This window comes from Arvicanthis niloticus, chromosome 14 (assembly GCF_011762505.2).
Source record: "Arvicanthis niloticus isolate mArvNil1 chromosome 14, mArvNil1.pat.X, whole genome shotgun sequence".
Lineage (NCBI taxonomy): Eukaryota > Metazoa > Chordata > Mammalia > Rodentia > Muridae > Arvicanthis > Arvicanthis niloticus.
The window spans coordinates 26,941,551-26,964,007 of record NC_047671.1 but is presented as its reverse complement, the minus strand read 5'-3'; the positions used below and the strand labels follow the sequence as shown (position 1 = coordinate 26,964,007).

At 44.0% G+C, this 22,457-nt stretch overlaps 1 protein-coding gene across 1 annotated transcript in view; it reads left to right on the top strand.

Moving 5' to 3' along the window:
* Sh3tc2 (SH3 domain and tetratricopeptide repeats 2) overlaps positions 1 to 22,457 on the top strand; it is a 57,084-nt gene that overhangs the window by 11,329 nt on the left and 23,298 nt on the right. The window contains exons 3-9 of the mRNA XM_034518691.2: positions 901 to 1,028; positions 4,079 to 4,184; positions 6,087 to 6,230; positions 7,268 to 7,466; positions 8,185 to 8,258; positions 10,396 to 10,591; positions 21,869 to 22,002. Of these exons, the coding sequence (XP_034374582.2) occupies positions 901 to 1,028; positions 4,079 to 4,184; positions 6,087 to 6,230; positions 7,268 to 7,466; positions 8,185 to 8,258; positions 10,396 to 10,591; positions 21,869 to 22,002 (981 nt within the window). The remainder of the gene's footprint in view (positions 1 to 900; positions 1,029 to 4,078; positions 4,185 to 6,086; positions 6,231 to 7,267; positions 7,467 to 8,184; positions 8,259 to 10,395; positions 10,592 to 21,868; positions 22,003 to 22,457) is intronic.

The following is a 22,457-nucleotide window of genomic DNA, read 5'->3' as shown; positions in this document are numbered from 1 at the left end:
CTAACTGTACTCTTTGTGTTGTCCACACATCTAAATAGACTCTCAAGGAGTATTTGTTAAAAGAACACGCACTCTGAAGAAATTAAAGATGGGCCATTAACATCCTCCTTGGTTGTCATGAGAAACGTTGATAGTGGATCAGGGGAAACATGTCGGGAATATGTGTGTAGACAACTTGTCTTAAGAGTTTCTATTGCTGGGAAGAGACACCACGATCAAGGAAACTCTTATAAAGGAAAACACTTAATTGGGGCTGGCTTACAATTCAGAGGTTTAAGCCATTATCATCATGGTGACCTGCAGGCAGACATGGTGCTGGAGAAAGAGCTGACATCTTGATCCACAGGCAGCAGAAGTGACTGTGTGCCACACTGGGCTTGAGACTTCAAAGCCTGCCCCCACAGTGACACGCTTCCTCCAACAAGGCCACACCTACTAATGGTGCCACTCCCTATGGACCAAGCATTCAAACACATTAATTTATGGGGAACATTCCTATTCAAAACACCATACAACTCATAAGATAGAGTTTATTATCTATTATAAATTAGTTGTGTAAATGCATTCCCTTCAGTTTGGATAAAGTGGTTTTTGTTCCAAACGTTTGCACATTATCCACTAGAATCAATGTCTGCCCTGGCTGGTTCTGTGTTAGCACACATAAAAATAACCACTGTGCACCTCTCCTGAGCTCTGCTGGCCTTCAGTATCTTTCCCTGCCCCTGGGGGCTGGGGGGGGGCACTTGAAAGGAGCTTAGAGGATTCTTTAGCCTACTCTGATCTATTGTCCATGGAGGACGCCAAGTCAGTGTTTGTTGGGGAAATATCCCCCCAAGCCCTGCCCTGAGTTCTCGCTTTTCTTTACTGTGTGCCCAGCCTGGCATCTCTGTTCTCTTTCAGACCTGGTGCTCTCATTCTGTGTGAAGAGTCGTTCCAGGAGGTGTGTCAACGCAGCCTTACAGGAAGCTGCACGGAGGAGGCTCTGGGCCCTGGAGAATGAAGCCCATGAAGTCCATGCGCTGTTTAAGGTGAGGTGGGATGGCTGGCTCTTGGATATCGGGTCCCTAACAGCAAGGACTGTGCCTGGAACAAAGTAAGTCCCCAAGAAAACATTTGGCTGACAGAGGGTGGGAGTGATTACGTTCATATTCTCTGCCTAACAGGGATGTATGAGTTAACCTGGAGAAAACTTGTGTCCTGTCGCCCCCTCCCCCCCCCATGCCCTTCCCCAACCCCAACCCCACCTCTCCTCACCCACCCCATCCAGTCTCCTCTCCTTCCCTCTGTCCCCCTCTCCCCAGCTGCCTCCCCCTAGCCCCCGATTTTGGGCAAGTTACTTGAACTACACAGAGTGGGATTGTTTCCAGCCACAGCCTCAGAAGTGTCCTTTCCCCTTTTAGTGTGCCCAATTTGAATTCTATTTTGTTACTTGGCTACAGCATTCATATATTTCTCACTGTGATTTCAAAATGCACAGTTCACTCAGATGATGTTTGTCTCCAGAACATTCCATCCACTCTATTACTCCAAATTCAATCTCTGCACTCAGGAACAACTGTCCATTTGTCCCCTTTTCCTCGGGGTCTTGATAAGCACATGTTTTTAAAGAATTTATTTTTATTTTATGTGCATTGATGTTTTGCCTGCATGTATGTCTGTGTGAGAGAGTGTCAATCTTGGGGTTACAGAAGGAGTGAGCTGCCATGGGTGCTGGGTATTGAGCCCAGGTCTTTCTGAAAGAGCCGTCAGTCCTCTTAACCGCTGAGCCCTGCCTCCAGCCCTGAGCACGTGTTTTTAAAGTAACAATATTGCCAATGAAAAACCATAACTATAAATATTGCGATGGGAGGAACAATGCAACAAACTAAACATTTCTCATAGTACATAGATAATATGTTTACCAGTCAAACTGTGTTTCTTATTACCAAACAATGAGAGTCACAAGTGGAGACAATTTGTTGCTGTTGGTGGTGGGGCATGTAAGCATTGCTTTACATAATATGTCTTATTATTTTCATAGTCTTCTTAATCTGGTACAGGTCGAAAGGAGAAAAGTGCTATGGCTTTCACATAGCAGCATAGCAGAGTGGCTGGCTGGCTGTTTTTAGGAGAAGGCAAGGCTACACTTGTAGAGAGCTTGGCTTTGTACGTGGGTAGTGGCATCTGCTTTATATTTAGCAGCTAAGAGTGTGCACGTGTGAGGATGTGTATGCGTGCATGTTTGTGTGTGCATGTGCGTGTGTGCACGTGTGCTCGCATGCACACACGCCCCTGTGCAGGCCACTGTGCTCAGGCATGCAAGGAGGCTGGAGGGGGACATCAGGTGTCCTTCTCTTTCGTCTTACTCTGTTGAGAGAGAGTTTTTACTCACTCTGGAGCTAGGCTGATGGCCAGCAAGCCTCAGCAACCCTCCAGCCTCTACCCCACCCCTCAGTACTGGGGTTACAGGTACAGGGGTTACACTTGACTTTTTTTTTTTTTTTTTTTTAATGTGGGCACTGGGGATCTAAACTCACATCTTCATGCTTAAGTAACAAGTGGTTTTACCTATTGAGCCATTTCTCTATCTAAATTTGATCTTTTATTCTATTTTAAATTTGATCTTTTATTCTATTTTAATACCTGGACTTTAGGAATTGAAGACAACAGCTGTTGGTGACTTTGATGAATTTCCCTTTAATTAAAGTCACCTTTTCTGTGGGTGGGAGCGGGAGCGGGAGCGGGAGCGGGAGCGGGAGCGGGAGTGGGAGCGGGACTTGATGATGAGAGCTGCCTGTTAGGTCAAGTCTTGAACCAAGTATGTTTAGGGTGGAGGCTGAGGCCAGGAGTTGGCTGTATCCAGTCAGAACTCTACAGCTTACTCACTGTAGGTGACCCCGGGCCAGTTACTTCACCTCTCTTCGTCCGCATCTCTTTGTTTACAAAACTGGGGCAATGGAATGCTATTGGCTCCATGGTACTATTAATCATAACATCCATCCTTATTTAGTGCATGTTCTAGGGAAAGCACACCATATCTATTAGGCAGGATGCTGTACTTTGTCTTTCTTATAAGAAGTGGTTAGATGTTAACAAAAGCCTGCCTTAGAATGGATTAAATACCATGATTTTCAGGGGGGCTATTGTAGGGGCCAAATGAGGTGTTGCTTATGAAGATTTGCCTTGCAATGGCCTGATATCTGATAAATTCTCTATAAACTATTTTGTTCCCCCAAGCGGCCCTCCTTGCTCACAGAATCTATACAGGCTCTGTATCTCTGGGGCTTCTGAGTCTCTGGTGTTAAGGGGATATAGATTCCCACTTTGCTGAGTTCAGAGCTCTTCTTTCAGATCTTCTTCCCCTTACTCCCTAAGGACTGGGGTCTAGCAGTTGCTCTCAATGGCAGGCTCTGGGGTAGGATGCTCAGACCATCACTCTGAACAACCACTAGAAAGACTGAGCGGATACAAGCGATGCTGGATTCAAGCCTTTGCTCATAGGCCTCTTTTTGTTCTATTTAGGAACACAAATGGGCGAGCTTACTTGGAGGTTGTTGAGTGGCTGAATTTTAGAATAGAAAATCCAGGAGTCTGGAGTGATGGCTCAGTGGTTAAGAGCACTGACTGCTCTTCCAAAGGTCCTGAGTTCAATTCCCAGCAACCATATGGTGGCTCACAACCATCTGTAATGGGATCTGATGCCTTCTTCTGTCATGCAGGCATACATGCAAATAGAGCACTCATATAAATAAATAAATACTTTAAAAAAAAGAAAATGCAAACATTCTCCACTGAAATTGTGCTTCTTAGAATCACATAGCAAAGCAAGCCAGAATGTGCATAAAGATTTACCTATTGTGGTAGTTATCCCAGTGTGTTTAGGGCATTAAAATTGTAAAACAATCCAAATGTGAATGGATGGCATTTGTAAGCATCAACCATAATGTAGTTATGGTTTACATCACTGATGCAAGAGATGGTTTACACTACAACATGCTGCTTAGCAACAACTTGTCTATTGCCGAGTGGTGCTGAATACTTACGTGAGCCCCTCACAGAAGACTCCGTTACCCCAGGCTGACTTGCTGCTCTTGTACAGGATCTCTCTGCAAGGTTGGTGAGTGTCCAGTCCCAGAAAGACCAGTTCCTCATCACCTTCAAGACCCTGGAGGAAATCTGGAAGTTTTCCACGTACCTGAACTTAGGTATGCCCTGGGTAGGTAGAGGGGAACATCTGTCTCAATCTAACTGGCTCGTTGAGCCTGATACTGGGGGAACTGGTTTGTCTCCGATAGTTAGAAGAGATGAAACCACGAAATTGATGGTTAGCTTTTGAAATGTCATAAACTCTCTAAAGCTAATTTTAAAATAAATATTACCCATTACTCTAAGATGTCATCTGAAGACATTTTATGAATGGATTTGTCTTTTCCCATAAGGAAATAGAATGTCATTTCCTATGTCCAGGGAGATTTTTTCTTTAGTTACATAATTGGCTTGGTGAGCTACTGAGTTGGAAGCAGCAAGGTAGATGTGGAGTTCATCAAGGAGAGAGACAACTATTCCTGAGGAAGATGGAGAAGCTGCTCAGAATGCTAAAGTCCAGGATGCTCTGGGGCATGTATTTGCAAAAGAGGCAAAGAAAGAGATGGGAGACCTAGCTGGGAAAATGGCCGCAGACTTCAAGGGTTTCTAGAAGGTCACAGATGTCAGGATGCAGTGTCACTGCCTCTGAAGTAGGCACTGTTACATCCTCTGGTCCAAGATAAAGAAAAAAAAAATCTCCTGGCAGGAACTGATGGCTTCAAAGCCAACTCACCTAATTTACAGAAAACATTGGGTTCCCTGCAGTTATACGTAGAGAACTCTGCTGAGATGTGCTGAGGGTCAAAGTGACCCTTGGCTAGAGGGGGAAACTTAGAGCCAGGGTGATTTTTTCTGCTCTCTATGTGCCATATTTCCTGTGACCATTACAGATGGGCAGTATTACATTTTTGCTCTGTGTAGTGCACCTGGTGTTAGACTCAGAAACCCAGGCTCTAGCTCAGGCCTATGAATTAATGTCTGTGTTTTTATAAGACTCCCAGGTGTGAACTTTCAAATTTAAGAAAGCCTTTGTGGTGAGGAGTGTGGGTGGAGGATGGCAGCCTATTGCACTATGGGAATGGTGAAAAAAGACTCAAAAGAAAATGCAGAATTTCAACATGAGAACTAATGTTTAGAAGAATCAGGGTTGTCATATAATAGTGTTTAATAGTTTTTTTTTTTTTAACAATTGACACAGTTTTAAGTTTTCTCTCTCTGTCCTCTTTCCCTTTTTCAATTCTGAGAGTCAAACCTAGACCTTTGCTCATGCTAGGCAAGCAGTCTAACCACTGTGCTACATCTCCAGCCATTTCGGCTCATCATGAGGCAGAGCTTCCTAGGCTGTGGGAGAGGTCAGAGTCAGAGCAGATGGGAGAAAGGGAGTTCTAACTCCATGGGCTAGGGACAGCCACAGCTCCCCTGTCATCAGGGTCCAGAAGTATGAACTTCAGATTACAATTTGAAGGGGAGGCCAGGAAACCTCAGAGTCAACACAGTAAACTGGAAGACCGCCACTGTTGTGTTAGAAAAGAAATGGCTGAGGGCCAATGAAATGGCTGAGTGATAAAGGACCTGCCTACCAAGCCTGATGACCTGAGTCCTATCCCAGAGACCCACAGGAAGTGGAAGGAGAAAACTGACTCCTGCAAGTTGTCCTTTGGCCTCCACTCAGGCACTGTGACACACAAGTGTGTGTGTGCCCATACGTACACAACACACAGACACACAGACACACAGACACACAGACACACAGAGTAAATGAGTAAATGTAAAAAAAAAAAAGATAAATATGCATTCATGAAGACCTTGAAGTGCTTAGAATGGTAAACATAACTCACACTCAACTTGTGTTTTCTAACAGATGTTGAGAAGAATCAGTTCATTCTAGAAAGTATCTAGTTAGTGCTTTGCTCCGTCTCAATGACAGGTCTGGGTATGAAGGCAGTGGGGAGCCTGCTTTCTCTTTTGTGGTGGCTGAGGGTGGAACTCATCTGGCTCAGCCTTGTTGGATTGACCTCTAGGCTATGTATCCACATGTCTGGAACACCTCTTCTTCGACCACACGTACTGGCTCAACAGCAGACTGGTGGACGACACAGAGATCCAAGTGTCTGTGGATGACAATCACCTGGAAAACATATACCTGGGTCTCCTGCTGCAGGAAGGTGAGTCTTGGCATGGGATTTGGGATGGGAGCCTTGCCTAGATATTTGTTACCAGAGACCCTCAGATAATTAAGATACCAAAAGAGGCAAAATAACTAAATAACTAAATATCTCTGAATGGTAAAGACATACATCTATTAAAAAAAACTTCAAGCATCCTTCTCAGCTCAGTCCCTACCTCAAACAAACAGCTGTGCCAGTTGGTCCGAGGGATTCATGTTCAGGCTGTTTCGGGGTTTAAGATGGGGCCCTGTCAGGCTCTAACTAGGATGGTGGAGTTCCTGGAGGCAGAGAGCCTGTCACTGGCATTTTAAAAATGAAGTTCCCATGTGATTCTAATGGTCCCCAGGATTGAGCAACAGCCCTACAGACACATGATGGAATTTGACTGTAAAATACATCTATAAATCCCAGAAAACCTGAACTACTTCATGAAATCCAATAGCAGCATGTTGAGGAGCCAGCCGAAGCACCCCTCAATCTTTCCACAGGGGCAGACTCCATCAGACTAGGAGGTGGTCAAGTCTGATCACTTGATACATATTGAAAGCCAGATGGGCCCTGGGATAGTTTTACAAAAGCGATTCTCTTTCTGATTCCACTGAACAGCTCTTAGAAAGGGCACAATTCACACGGTACCATTTCAAAGCTTGTTCAGAGCCATTGCATTAGTCTAGACGGACTTCCTTTTCTCATCGTGGCTCTGAACAAAACACAGGGCTACAAGGCCAGCCAGAGTTTAGTGAGTGCGCGTGCATTTCTCTGGGTCTTTGTCTCATCTCATTTTTGAGGTAAAGTTCAATTAAGCCTTATTCTCACTAATTACTCAGAATGGTGAGTATCTATTTAAAGTGAACTCCCTGTCAGTGACTTTTCTACTCCCAGGGATTACAGCACAAGAACCTTTTGCTTCCTGCTGGACAGTGGACTTTCTATAGGGGAAGAAAATTATCTGGGCTTTGCATCTAAGTGTTACCTTATAGGAGATCCGCTCATTTCCAGCTACTCCTTGGAAGGGTTTTTCTCATTCTCCACAGGTCACTTCTTCTGCAGAGCCATGTGCTCTGTGGCTCAGCCAGCTGACAAGGAAGGAGAATATTTGACACTGTGCAAGAATGAGCTAATCTCCGTGCTCCCCGGAGGCGAATCTGAGTGGGAAGGCATGTCTTTAGTGACGGGCCAGAGGGGCCTGGTGCCTGTGTCAGCCCTGGAGCCCCTGCCTGTCCCTTTCCACCAGTGAGTTGCTGCCCACTCCCTGGGGGGAGGGTCCCAGAGCAGACTAAAGTTTGTGCAGAATAGAATAGAGGTCCTGTGAGATATGATATTCCTAGTGTTTGGAAAAGCTGACAAAATTGGCGTGGCTTTTTATCCCCCACTTTTTAAGCTAAATTTTGTATTATTTGATGAAAGTGTGGGAAATCTCTAAATTTCAGATGGACATAGTATATAGTATGGAATATATGACCTCCTTGCAATGCTTTTCAATGCATGGACTGGGACCCCTGTGTCAGTATCACCTCAGTGTGTTACTATAGATCCAGCCTCCCAACCCTCCTCTGACTCTCTTGGTGCTGGGCCCAGAAACCCCTACTTTAAATGAGCTTCCCAGGCATGTCCTTCACACTAAAGTTTGAGCTTTCTGCTGGAGGATGCTGTAAACTTGAGCCTAGGGAGTGACAACATTATCTCATGCTTTATAAATTCTGCTTGGCCCTAGCAGAATCAACAACAAGAATACTAAGGGCCGTGTGTAACTTATTTAGCTGGCAGAATAATTGCAGAGCTAGGAAACACCCCATTCTGCTGAGTGTTCATTTTTCACACTATAAAGTAAGTTCTCAGTTGGCTGTCACTAAAATAAGATGCGCAAGAATCATACCACCATCATCATTTTTCTATGGGACTGTTCTGCTCGCTGTCCTAATGTTTTGAAACTCCATGTTTCCACTGGCAGATGGTTCCTGAAGAATTACCCAGGAATCTGTGGCCTTCCCAGGAAGAGAGACTGGACAGGCTCCGGTCAGATCGGTATGAGTTGAAAACAGCATTGTCAGGAAGATGATGTTTACCTGCCTCCTAATCTCACCGACAGGATGTGGGAAGCCAGTTATTGTCTGCACACTTGGGGTCTTTGCCTGTGAACTGAAGGTCACAAGCCAGGGCTGAGGAAACAGATGCCTGCCTACCCAAGCAGGCAGAACACACACGTATGGAAAGGGTGGGGAGAGAGGTGTTAGGGAATGGGGGGGGGGAGGGTGAGAGAGATTTAAAGATAGACTGGTAGAAAAGAAAGTCTTGCATGTGTCAACTGTGACCTGCTTCCCACTCCTTACCCAAACATTTTCTGATTTTCTGTAGAGTCATGTGGTTTAGGGTAACTATGAATGCCTAGTACATAGTGAATGCCCAGTAGATACTGGTGAACAGATGAATGAACTATAGGCACACACACACACACATACACACACACACACACACCCCTTTGTCCACACACACACACACGTATTCATGTCTGCTAATCTCTGTACACACACATGTTGGTAAGTATATGAGTTTACTAGATAACAAAACATCTGAAATACACCGCTGAAACTTTGTCCTTGCAGCTCCTGTTCTGGCACGTTTCTTATCTTGTATCTCTAGCAAAAACAAACAAACAAACAAACAAACAAACAGACAGACAAACAAAACAGTCTTACTAGTTCCAAACCCAAATAACACTAAAAATATCTAGAAGAAATTACAGAATGAAAATATTAGAACTATGTAGTAATTGGCCATAAACAAGATATTTAGCATTTTGAAGCAACATGACCAACATCTTATGTATGGTCAGAACTATGGGGCTTTGGAGTCTATTATGGGTCACACACAACCTGACACCAGCACTCCCAGCCCTCACGATGCTTCTACCTTCTCAATAAAGAAGTTGTATAATCAAGCCAGTTGTCACAAGAACTAAGCAAACGGACAAGAGAGATGGGAAGTAGCCAAGAAGCCTCACTATGGACCCAGCTTTGCCACCTGTAAGCTTCTTAGAGCATCATTCAGCATTGCCTCTTACTTTCTCATCCATGAAGTAGGTATTCTGCTGGGTACCCTGCCTGGTGCTTGGGAAGATCTGGGAATGGAAATGTGCTTTGTAAACTAGACAGTACAATACTCACAGAAACACTGTTAGTGGATTCTAGGTGAGCCATTCATCACACTGGGCAATTACTATAGCCATAAGGAGAGTCCCCGGCCTCCCCCTGCCTGGGTTCCTCACAGCACTCTGCTCTACCAGTGACTGTGCAGTAACATCTGCTGGGAGTTGGTTAGGTACCAGGCATGTTGTAGTTTGTTTTTTACTTCAGTATTTGTAAGCATCAGCTGTCACAGTGGCTGGAGCAGCTGGAAGGAGGTGTAGGCAACTTCTGGTGTGGAGATTCTCATACAGTGCTCAGAGGTCTTATGCCAAGCAAGAGTGTCTTATATGCAGGGATATCTTAGTTAGAGTTTTACTGCTGTGAACAGACACATGACCAAGGCAACTCTTAAAAGGACAACACTTAATTGGGAATGGCTTATAAGTTCAGAGATTCAGTCTATTATCACCAAGATGGGAGCATGGCAGCATCCAGGCAGGCATGGTGCAGGAGTGGCTGAGAATTCTACATCTTCATCTGAAGGCTGCTAGCAGAATACTGGCTTCCAGGCAGTTAGAATGAGGGTCTTAAGCCCATGTCCACAGTAACACATCTACCCAACAAAGCGACACCTCCTAATAGTGCCACTCCCTGGGCCAAGCATGAACAAATCATCACAAGGAAGGTGTTAGGATCAGTTGAGGACAATACAAAGAACATTCCAGCTTGCCATAAGCTTGCCCAGTTTAAAGGCATGCATGAAAATACTTTCTTATAATTGTTAAAGTCTCTTGTCTTTTTAAAACATGGTATCAAAAGCATCTGGGTTGTAGTTCCCTTTCTGGTTGTCCTAGTTTGGCAAAATATAAATCCAGCCATCCCTTGCCATTCTTTTGGGTTTGATTTTGGTGTGTGTGGTGACTGACCAAATTGTTGAAATTCCTAAGGCTAGGATTCCCTAGTCTGTATCGTATCGATAGAGAGGGAAGGTTCACTCCCTTAAGGCTTTCAGTTGACCCGTGTGTTGTTTCCCACAGGCAGAGGACGGTGCAAGGCTCTGATGGATTACGAACAGGAGGAAAGGGACGAACTGTGTTTCCTCCAGGGTGAAAGCATTGAGGTCGTTGGCTTTGTCATACCTGGGCTGCAGTGGTTCATTGGGAAGTCAACGAGCTCAGGAGAAGTGGGCTTTGTCCCCACCAGGATCATAGATCTTGATTCCTGCTCCCCAGTGTGAGTATGCTCTGGGGCCCAGCTACCTTCCCCAGTACTTCCTTCTCCTTAGTCTTAGTCAGGGGTTCTATTGCTGTGATGAAACACCATGACCAAAACGAAAGCTGGGGAGGAAAGGGTTTATTTGGCTTACACTTTCAGATCACAGTCCATCTTTAGAGGAAATCAGGACAGGGACTCAAGCAGGGCTGGAACCTAGATGCAAGAGCTGATGCATAGGCCATGGAAGATTACTGCTTACAGGCTTGCTTCCCATGGCTTGCTCAGCTTCCTTACTTATAGAACTCAGGACATCAGCCCAGGGATAGTACTGTCGACCATGGACTGGGCTCTCCATCACTGGTTCCCCCCAATTGAGAAAATGCCTTACAGCTGGATCTCATGGAGACATTTCTTCAACTGAGGCTTTTTTCTCTCTGCTGTCTCTAGAGTGTGTCACATTGATACAAAACCAGCCAGTACACCTCTGAGCAGCTTTTCAGAGAGTGCAGTGCCTTGAATGTGGAGCCAGAGAAACTCATTCTTACATCCATGGTGAACACAGAAAGTTCTAGGAAGGATGAGTGATCAAAAAAAAAAAAAAAACCCAAATCATGCCAGTTTATTTCAACAGATGCTCTTTGAAGCCTGGCTGTGCTCAAAGAAAGAAGCAGAGTCTCAAGGCAAAAGGGCTGTGCACCAAAGAAAGGTGCAGTAAGGTTAAGAGTAAGGGTTTGAGTCCCCTCATTCACTGTTCAATCACAAGACCCTGTCAAAAAATGAACATAGACAGTGGTAGATTCCTGGCTTGGTCAATGACATTCTCTCCTTTGTAGTTCCCTTGAAGATGTTCACACACTAGTGTTCAGGCTAAAACTTGAATGTGTGAAGTCAGCATTGACAAGGAGAACCAGAGGCATCTTCTCCTTCTCCCTGCCTAGATTCTGGAATGGCTGGTTCTGAGGAGCAGATGAATTAGCAGCGGGTGACCAGCCTATCAAACCCCCTTTTCATGGGAGGAGCAGAGGTGGGCAGTATTTCACAGTCTATTTGGGTGGGTTTCAAAAGGTAATAGGAAAGCACAAAGTTGGGGTCATGGAGTACAAAGGAAAAGAGAAAAGACATGCCTACACACATAGAGATGCTGTGGCCACATATTCCACACTGGGGGATGTTTGAAGCTACATGAAGAATATATAAAGCTATCTTAGATATCAAAAGCTACACAAAGAATATTTAAGTCTACACGAGGACTCTAAGGCTGCATAAGGAATATCTATGGCTACACAGGAATATCTAATGCTGTCACTCTTTATACTAGAATTCCCTCTCATAAAAAGAGGCAATAAAGAGAGTAGAAGGCAGAAGGGCAGAAGTTCCCTCTATGCTCTGCCTCTTCCTGAGAGGAGACAGGTCATTTATCAAATTCAGAAGTGTAAAATCCAAATACTTGCATAAGAAGAACAATCCTTGATGCCTTGGGAGGGGTGGAAGGCAGATTCATAAAGTGGACCAAGTTGTCAAGGGATCTCTCAGGAGAGGCAATTAGGCAAGGAAAATGGAAGGGGAAGGAGATTAGGAAAGGGAGGGGGAAATGATGTTGTCTTAGGGTTTTACTGCTGTGAACGGACACCATAACCAATCCAAGTCTTATAAGGACAACATTTAATTGGGATTGGCTTACAGGTTCAGAGGTTCAGTCCATGATCATCAAGGTGGGAACATGGCAGCATCTAGGCAGGCATGGTGCAGGCAGAGCTGAGAATTCTACATCTTCATCTGAAGGCTGCTGGTGGAAGACTGGCTTCCAGGCAGCTAGGACTAGGGTATTAAAGCCCATACCCACAGTGACATACCTATTCCAAAAAGGCCACACCTTTTAATAGTCACACACACACACACACACACACACACACACACACACACACACAAAGAGAGAGAGAGCGAGAGAGAGAGAGACAGAGAGAGAGAGAGACCCATAGCGAGATCTTTGAGTTACGCTTTGCATCATGGGAAAATGAGAGGTTACCATGAGAGCATTGCTGTAGCTAACACTGGTATGGCTTCCCTAATGCAAAAGGTGGGGAAGCCACGTAGGGTGTGCCCTTTACTTTGCAGAGGATGTTGAGTGTCTGGATCTCTGCAGAGGATGAGAGATGATGGGTGCTTGCCCAGCTTTGGGTCTGTATCAATAGGACACTGGCCAGGAAGCAGGAGTCCAGGGATAAGGCTAAGGCTGGAATCCTGGAGGAGAGGCAAGGGAGAGGAGATGCTAGTGATGAGCACCAATGAATGAGAAGTTAAAGAATCAGAGAGACTTGCAAATATGGGTACCTGTGTCTTGCCCCCCCACCCCCCAGGCTTTGTCTAATTGTTCTGAGAAGGTCTTGGGCAGTGATAGTTACAGAAGTTGAGGCTACCTGTCCTCTAGGTGAAAGATGTCATCTTAAATGACTTTTATTTTGCTGCAAGGGACTAGTGGGGACCCACAGGAGTAAAGGGCTTGAATCCAAAGCTCTGTATCTAAAACACTAGAATCCTGGCATTGAGGGTATGAATTCTGACATCAAGGTGAGAGGGAGAGAGAAGGAAAATAGCAGAAACCTAATGGAGAAAGAACCATCTCTATAGCTGAGGAGAGAAGAAGAAAGAATACAAAAGAGCTCACAAGGAAAGCGCTGGCCAGAAGAGGCTGCAGCGGTTAACAGGTTAACACTGTTGGTGACACTGATGGGTAAGGCAGGGCTGGCTGGGGAAAGGCCTGTGGTTGACATTGGAGAATGAGTTTAGAGGCATAGAAACTTACTGGTTTTCAGATTTGTGGGTCAGCTGGACAAAACACACCGATAGGCAGTGAATCCCATGTCTTCATAAGCTTACCAGTGCTCTGACTTTGCACATAGTGACTTATTTTTCTGGTCCGCAGTTTTCTTATCTGTAGAATGTGTGCAATGCTGGTGCTACCTGATAGGATCATCGAGAATTTAAATAAGGTCACGTGCACAGAGCACGCAAAGCCTGGTTGCACAGTGCTAGCGTTCGATATTTTGGCTTTTATTATTATGTTTTTGTCATATGTCATGCATGGTAATTTTTGAGGTTCAGTTTTAATAGGATGTTAGAAGTAGGTCCTAGGGCTGGAAAGATGGCTCAGTGGCTAAGAGCACTGACTGCTCTTCCAGAGGACCCAAGTTCAATTCCCAGTAACTGCATGGCAGATCACAACCAATGCCCTCTTCTGGTGTGTCCGAAAACAGCTATAGTGTATTCAAATATATATATAATAGTTGGACTTCTGTGACTCAAACACTGCTCAAACAACTTAGTCTCCCTAAGCTGATTTGATGCTTGGCTACAAGGGCACCCTCTCATAGTGAGGAAGAACATCTCCCACATCGAAGGATGTAGTGGTCCTGTGGGACACAGTGCATCTGAAGCTGCATGTTTGGTGGGAAGGGAAAAGAGAGTCAGGACCCAGGGAGCAGTGGGAGAGGAAGAGGGGCCCTGGGTTCTTGTTGCTCTAGAAGTACTCTTTGGACTACAGATGTCCCGGAACCACAGCACATAAAGGGTGTACCTTGGGCACAGGGATCATACTCAGAGGTGTGACAGACAAGTAATCTGGCCTGGGTGGCCAGTCAGCACATTGTTGAGGTTCACAGTGTGCCATCCAAGTGCCATCGATGTGCCTGTCAACGCCACAGGGTGTCACTCTTAGGCTGCGCTCCTTTATTTATGAAGAGTTTCTGAGAAAGATATCATCACTGTTTCCTTACCTCAGACTCTTCCTGCAGATTTCCTCCCCGTGCTGGTTTAGTGTCCCATAATGGGTGTGACTATGTGAATGTATGTGAGTTTGTACAGTGTGTGAGTATGTGACCATATACATGTTTGTATGCACACCCAATTGTCCATGTATTGAGAGTGATATCTGTTCAGGATTGACCTTCTGAATCACCTTCTACTTGGTGCTTTAGATACACAGCCAAGCCTCCATGCTTATCTAAGGAAGTGGATCAATGAATTTCCCTTTTACAGCATTTTAATGCCAATCACTTAGTTTCACAGCAACAGCAGCTGGAAAACAAGCCTGTAAACCTGTTATTTATTTATTTATTTATTTATTTTTGCATATTTATTTATTTTATTGAAGCTCAAGATCAATTTTTAAAATCTTTTTTATTTTTGATTTATTTATTAAATGTAATGGAATTAAACCCAATTAAATTAGTGGGGTTTAAAAGAAAAGACAATGAAGATCAAGAATACTCAGGCTTTGCAAGCTCTAAATCTCAACAGCTACCCAGAGGAAGAGAATGGAGGAGAGGGGGAAACCTGCCATTTAAAAGCCAGCATGGAGATCAGACACATGGTGGCCTCGTGGAGGAAGGGAGGGGACTTTAGAGAAAGAGTAAGGGATCCCCAAATGTTGGAAATGCTTAAACTACACTGTGCTAAGAAAAGAGACAGAAAGAAGAAAATGATACTTTTCTGGATAGTTTTGAAAAGTGAGCAGATTTAAGAAGCCACATGGCTGAAGCCCAGGGCACTACTGCATAAGAGGTAGGTATTCTTAGAAGGAAAGAGTATAGTATCTCATTAAAGGATAAATTATCCTGCCTGTCTCGTCAGCATGGTTCAATGAGAACCTGCCTTCCATGCATGATCCATCGGCCACGTGACCGATCTGGCTCAACTGGAATGCTAGGTCAGAGGCCGTCCGTATTCTTTTGATCAGAATTTATTTTAATTTTTATGATTTTATTTTATGTGAATGAATGTTTTGCCTGCATGTATGTCTGTATAACATATGCATGCCTGGTGTCTGTGGATGCCAGAAGATAGGGCTAGATCTTTTGGAATCGGAGTTACAGATGGTTGTGAGCCACCTTGTGAGTGTTAAGAATCAAACCTGGTCACCTGGAGAAGGAGCCAGTGTTCCCAACTGCTGAGCCATCTTTCCAGCATCCACAAGTTTTTTTTTTTCTCAATGGGACTTTATTGCTACTCTAACATTCTCTACTTTGAATAAGTAACCCTAAAATCACTTAGAAACCCGATTAAGGACCAGTGTCCCCAAACAATTCTGGCTTCTTTGGCCTCTAGCAAGAATGAGGCTGTCAAGAGGCCTGAGAATATTTCTGGTTTTCAGCTAAGAATGAGACTAGGGTCTTTTTACACATTTAGATAAATTGGCCAATTTCTACTTCCTGTTTTATCACCCCTCTCCAAAGAGGTAACCCTAATTGCCATTATGAAATTCAACTGACTGATCTGGCTATTCCAGCTGAATGTGGGTGTGAGGTGTAGCAGTTGGGGTACCCCATCCAGCGGCCCTGTCTAAAAGATACCAAAAAAGCATCAGTTGTTTTATTTGTATAACCGTCAGATATAGGGAGGAGAGGAAATCTTTGATGAGTTCATGGAAAGAGATGTGAGAGAGAAGTAAGGGCAGAAGTTAAACAGTTTTGTAAGTACTAGACACAGATCCAGGAGAAGCCAGAGGACAGGACAGTTTAAAAATTTTCCAAATATAAAACTGTCTTGATGGGTTCATAAGAAATCTATCTATTGGCTTTATTTAATTTATTTATTTCTTTTGGCCTCCAAGACTGGACTTGAGAGTGAAGGATGGACTCAGGATGGTTCCAGACACTTTGATGGCTTTTGTAATTGCTAGAATCAGTAAGAAGTCCCAACCAGATAGCAGAGAGAGAGAGAGAGAGAGAGAGAGAGAGAGAGAGAGAGAGAGAGAAGGAAAAAGATAAAGGAGGAAGAGAAGAAGGAAAAGGAAGAAGAGGAGGGGGAGGAGGAGAAGGAGAAGGAGGAGAAGGAGGAGGAGGAGGAGGAGGAGGAGGAGGAGGAGGAGGAGGAGGAGGAGGAGAAGGAGAAGGAGAAGGAGAGGGAAAGAGGAGGAGGAGGAGGAGGAGGAAGAGAAGAAGAAGAAGAAGAAGAAGAAGAAGAAGAAGAAGAAGAAGAAGAAGAAGAAGAAGAAGAAGAAGAAGAAGAAGAAGAAGAAGAAAGAAGTAGTAATAATACTTTGGCCATCATTTAATTTGTAGCTTAAAACAGTGGGCCTGTCTTTCTGGGTTGAAGGCAGATGCTGTAGTGTTGAATTGAGCTAAAGTCCTAATGTCTGGGTAAATTCTCCTTAACAAGTCCTAATGTCTGGGTAAATTCTCCTTAACAAGTCCTAATGTCTGGGTAAATTCTCCTTAACAAGGAGGAAATCATTAAGCTTAGTATGGTAGCATTAGCCTTTCTTACCTCAGTACTTGGGAGGCCAGCCTGGTCTGCTAAGTCGGTCCCAGGATAGCCAGAGCTACATGGTGAGACTCTGTCTAAGAAAATAGAAATCACTACTGACATCTCATATGGAGTTAAGCCTAGTGTCTGCTGTGTATGATCCTTTGGGCTGTTTCTCAGGGAGGAAACAGACAAGTCATCCTAATCTTGGGCTATATTTTCCTGTTCAGTGTTTAAGACCACAGAGGCAGCCAGAATTAACTGCTTTATTTTTTACTGTCAAATCTGGTTGAGGATCTGGTCCTCACCGGTCACCTTGGGTTGAGCCTCTTCCCTTCTCCAGTTGTTCCTGTCTGTGAGGATAGGTCAAAGTCTAGATTGACCATGGTTTTGCTTGAAAGTATGAAGGAAATTTTTCTTCTGGGCTGAGCGTTCTCTTTGTAGATTGGAGCGCTCACCACTCAGGGTCTCCACAGCCTTCCTGAACAAGGGAGCAGGCACCTCCTGAGGCAAACATGTTGACTTTTTCTTAGCAAACATATCTCCAAAGTGATAAAGTGCATTTTAATAAAGACCAACCAGCAGGAAATGCACCTGGATGTCTAAACTGAAAGCCATTTTCTCGGCTCCAAGAAAAAGAGGAGAAAACTCGGATTTCATAGCATTAAAAACTCTATCCTGTGTTGCACCGTTTGTTTTGCACTTTCTGCTCTTCTGTTTGTGATTCTGTTCCTCATGACATCTGCTTTTGCTGACTGACCTTATGCTGTTAGTGATAGAGCCATGGCGTTGTAGGTAGGCAGTCTTTTTTTTTTTTTTTTTTTTTTTTCATCTCGGACCTTGATAGTTTACAATTTTACGGAGAACAGTGCTTATTATGTGCTGGTAGCAGATTAAGCACCGCTGTTTTCAAAAGCTCACTGGTTTGCAGTTACTTCTGGTGCCAGTCTGCATCTGCAATCAAATCCTCAGCCTTTGTTTGGATTTAATACTCTTGAATGATAATTTATTTAGGCTTAGAAGAACATTTTCAAAGTATACACGTATGGGAAAGTAACAAGAGAAATGCAGGGCTACTGTTCTAGGCCTTTGTCCATTCTGGTAGTGTTTCCAGACCACCATATTTTTTTTTCTCTTGCTGTCTGTGTTTTCTGCACTAAAATCACATTGCCTTGATTATTTTCTTTTCTCTTTTGGTTTTCTATTTCGGATGTGTGTGTTCTTGTCATTTATATGTCTTTGGTGTCATTAAATTTAATACATAAATTAATTGTGGATGGTTAAACTCAAAAGCAAGAATTAGCAAAAACAAAAAAGAAAGCTAATTTGGAAAGGCCTATAAAAATGGATTCCTTGTTAAAAATACTATTTTTATTTGTTTTGCTCAGGACTCGGTGTGCTTCTTCACCTTGAAGACTCCTCATGTCTTTCTCCAATTCTGGAAAGTTCTCAGTCATTCTCCCTTTGAATATTCTCTCTCTCTCTCTCTCTCTCTCTCTCTCTCTCTCTCTCTCTCTCTCAATCTTTTAGTCTCTTTCCTGGGATCCCAGTGGAGGTACGGACTTACGCTGTCATCAATCTCTCTGAATAAGTTCTGGTACCTCCCGTTATCTCTTTGTTGTTGGAGGCCATGTTCTGGGGGATGCTTTCATTTTTCTAACTTTCTCCTCTGCTGCAGCTGAACTTGCCATGTACCTCATCTCTGCCATTCTTAATGTGCATGGCTTCGATTTCCAATTACAGAGCTGCGTTTTCCTCAGAGGGTTGCTTGTGCTGAAAACCATCCACCCTTTTGTTGGAGCACTGACTCCCTGCTTCTGTTTCTTTGTTCTAACCCAGCTTTTGTACGTCAGTCTTCTGGTGACTGCTGCTTCTAATTTTGCACCAGCATTGACTTCTTTAGGATTCTGCTGGTTTTATTTTATAATTCACATTTCTTGGTTTGTACTTTTTGTTATGTGAACTATTTTTTTTTTTTTTAACAATTTAAGAGACCTTGCATGAATCCTGTAGTGAAGAGAACCTCCTTGCCAAGAGGAGTCTTTGCATTTGCTTCTCCTGCAGTCTCAGGAATTCATGGTCTAGGCCTTGTATACATTCTCTGTGGTACCTGCATGGACACTAGGATGCTGCACATTCCAGTGGTGTAGGTGTTGGGATCCAGTGTCTTCCAGGACTCAATGAAGTGAAAGGTATAATTGGAATGGCAGGCAGTAAGATGTTTTGCAGCCCTCTGTATGGAAGTGGCTACCTTTCTAGACTGTGGATTTTATGAAGGCCCTTGTGTCCAGATCCTTCTTACACATAAGCTCAAGTTCAAATTCCTTTCTCAGGGGAGCCCCAGTTTTCAGGCCCAATGCATAGGCTAAACTACTATAGTCTGGGTGTCTACTCTCACCTCTCGCCCTGGGTTTGGCTTCTCCTTTTGTCTTTACCCCCAAGATTTCCCCTTCCTCTCTTGAGGTTTAAGGGTATTTGTTAAGCTTGTTCTTATGTGTCTTGCAGGGTTTGAATGTGTGTAGGGGAGAAGAGCTTTGGAGTGCATGCCATGTTGCTGGGTGCTTTGCTATGTCCCCTAGCTCTGTTTTGTATTGAGTAGAAGCTGTCATGATTCTTAGATTCTCTGTAAACACCTGGAAGACAGGATGCTGGCAGATCAGCTCTGAGGCAACGGACATGGCCTGCTGATGGACAGTGCACCACTGTCCACCACAGTACGATTCTGAGCATCTTCTGAATCGTATTCATCAGCAAACACAGATTAAAAATAATTTACAAAGAGAGCTATGAATATGAAATGAATGGGCAAATTCAGAACATGCTGTAACATTTAAGGCTTCTAAAACACTTAGGTTTTATATAGTATATATAAAAGCATATACACAATATGTAAATGCACATATAATATATGTAGTATATAGACACAATATGTAATGTATATTTTAGGATTTATTTATTTATGTATGTATATGTGTGTGAGTATGCATGGACCTATGTGTACCATGTACATGTGGGTACCCATGGAGGCTAGAAGAGGGTGTTTCGTCCCTGGAACTGGAAAGACAGGTGGTCATGAGCCACCTAGTTGTGGGTACTGGGAACTGAACTCAGATCCCATATAAGAATAGTATGCACTCTTCCCCACTGAGGCATCTCTCTAGATACCTTTATACATTCTTATTCCAACCCAAGGTTTTAATTGTATGTTATTTTGAGGCTGAAAATTGAGGGTACTAGGAAAAATCTGGAGTCCAGGCTAAAGATGGGTCTCATACATGTAGGGGAAAAACTCTGGGCCAAGTGTCAGCACACACTCTAGTGCATGTCTGTGAGTGAGGAGTGGCGTGTCCTTGAGCAGTTCCCGAGGCTGGCTGGCCTGTTGCCTGCTTTCCAGCTGCTCTTGCCTGACCTCTGGGGATGGACAGCAAGGGACTGATCAGAGCAACCTGTCACAGCCTCTCTAGATTCCTGCCCTAAGTAGACAGGCTCTCTTATTTCCCACTCACCAACTCTTAAGCTTTTTATTAGCCTATAAGTTTTCTATCTGCAGGAGGGGATAAGAATAGCCCCCACCTAAAGAGCAACTGTGCAGATTAAGTAATAGTGTTGCAACATCCTTCAAACATGTTAGCTGCTATGAAATTTTGGGTTTTGTTTTAAGTTGTTTGGTATCAAACAAGAAACCTGTATTTTGTTTTGTTTTGTTTTTTGTTTTGTTTTGTTTTGTTTGGGAGGAGTGATATCTGTGAACTGGCACCTGGTGGAATTTCCAGGTTCAGAACAAGGAACTGAACTGGCACATGTGGTAGATAGCAGAGAAAGAAAGAAAGATAAGTTTTCAAAGGTGGAAGAAGGCCAGAGCAGGGAGGACATTTTAGAAGCTGAAAGGGTCATGTGATAAAAAGAATGGGACTTTTTCATCCCAGTATTCCATATTTTTTGGGAGTAATTTGAACAGGGTGGCATCTTTGGTGTATGCTCTCTGTAGACATGACGTTTATAATGAACCACAGGTTGGTCACCTTCTGATACCTTGGAGTGCCTCTGCACTCACACCAGTAGCTCCAGCCAGTCCTAGCTGGCCTTGGCTAAGGGCATACGGTGTGGGGTGTGTGGTATGTGGTTGAGGGTGTCTGGCCTTCATCATTGCCAATTTTTTTTCTCTTGTGTTAATTCTCCTGCCTTTGCCAAAGGCTTTCCTGGCCTTGCTCTCTGCCCTACTCCCCTGAGTCAGTTACACTCTATAGCCCAGGCTGGCTGGTCTAAGACCTCACTGTCCAGACAGACCTTGAGTTCAAGGCAATCTTCTCTCTGGTCTCAGCCTCCCAAGGAGTACTGTGATTACAGGGGTAAGCTTCCACATGGGATTACAGCATGGTCAGCTAAATGCTAGATAGAGTGCTTTGTCAGCCATTTGTAGTTTTCAAAATAAGCTCTAGCAAGCAAATTAGACCTTACAGGTAGACTGCAGATAGGCCGCCCTTAAAGAACTCTTTTGCTTATCATTGTTTCTCCAGCCCCCTGACCCTGCCTCTACTCATATTCTGTCCCTTAGTAATTCCTTTCTTTTCTTAGTGTCACACAGTACTGTTCTGTGTCCTGGAAGCAGACCTTAGCAACTGTGTAAGAGTCCTTCAAAGCACAGGGGAGTTTTCTCTGCTGTTCCTCTAGACAGGTACCATTTATCCCTGACTTCTGGAAATAAATTAAGGAGAAAAAAAAAACTTCTTGTATTTTCCTTAAATCCTTACCATCATGGCACCAATCCCTGCTGCTGCCATTACAAACAGATGCCACTGGCGGTTGAGGTATGGGGATTTTTCTGGGGAGATGGAATTTTAATAGAAGGATGTTTCTATCTCCCCTTTGACCTACTTACCACCACATGACATCCCTTTCTTCTCCAGCAGGGAAGCTCAGACTGCAGCAATGAGGAACTGATGTCCACCGTGGACAAGCCTGGCTTTCTAAGATTTACTATCCTTGTATGGAGAGAGGAAGAGGGGGAGTCGAAGCCCAGCACTGACTTTGTCTGTTTTCTATCCCATGCAGGAGCAAGAACTCTGTCTTTTTCAGTGATGAAGAACGGTGTTCTCTCTGGTCCCCAGGAAGTGACAGGAAGGCTGAGTGTTCTGGCTTCCTATGTTCGCTTGCTCATACTGACATCACTTCTATTTACAGGCTGAGTGAGTATTCCTTAGACCCCAGAGAAAGCCCAGGCTCCTAAAGACCAGAAAGGAACCCATAGAAAGGAATAGACTTCTCTTCATTCTATTTCTGTCTAGGAGTTTGGGGCTGCAATCACTATCCACTTGATGACCTGGTTCATACGTGATTAGCAGTTTCCCTGTAGATCTCTGGATTGCATACATTGCGTTACCAGGCTACTATGACACATGATAAAACCAACTTGCTTTTACCATGGGTGGTTAGCTGGATTGGCCTTTCATCCCAAGGAAAGGAAGAGAGAGCTTCCTGAGTCATGACTAAAGGTCACATTGTGATAGGTACCAAATCACACATCATGTAGATAATTGGAAAGAGACCTCAGAGATAATTTCTCCATTTATTGTACAGATTTAGGAAACTGAGGCCCAAGAATATTAGTACCTGAACCAGGATACCTATTAGCCAAGACACC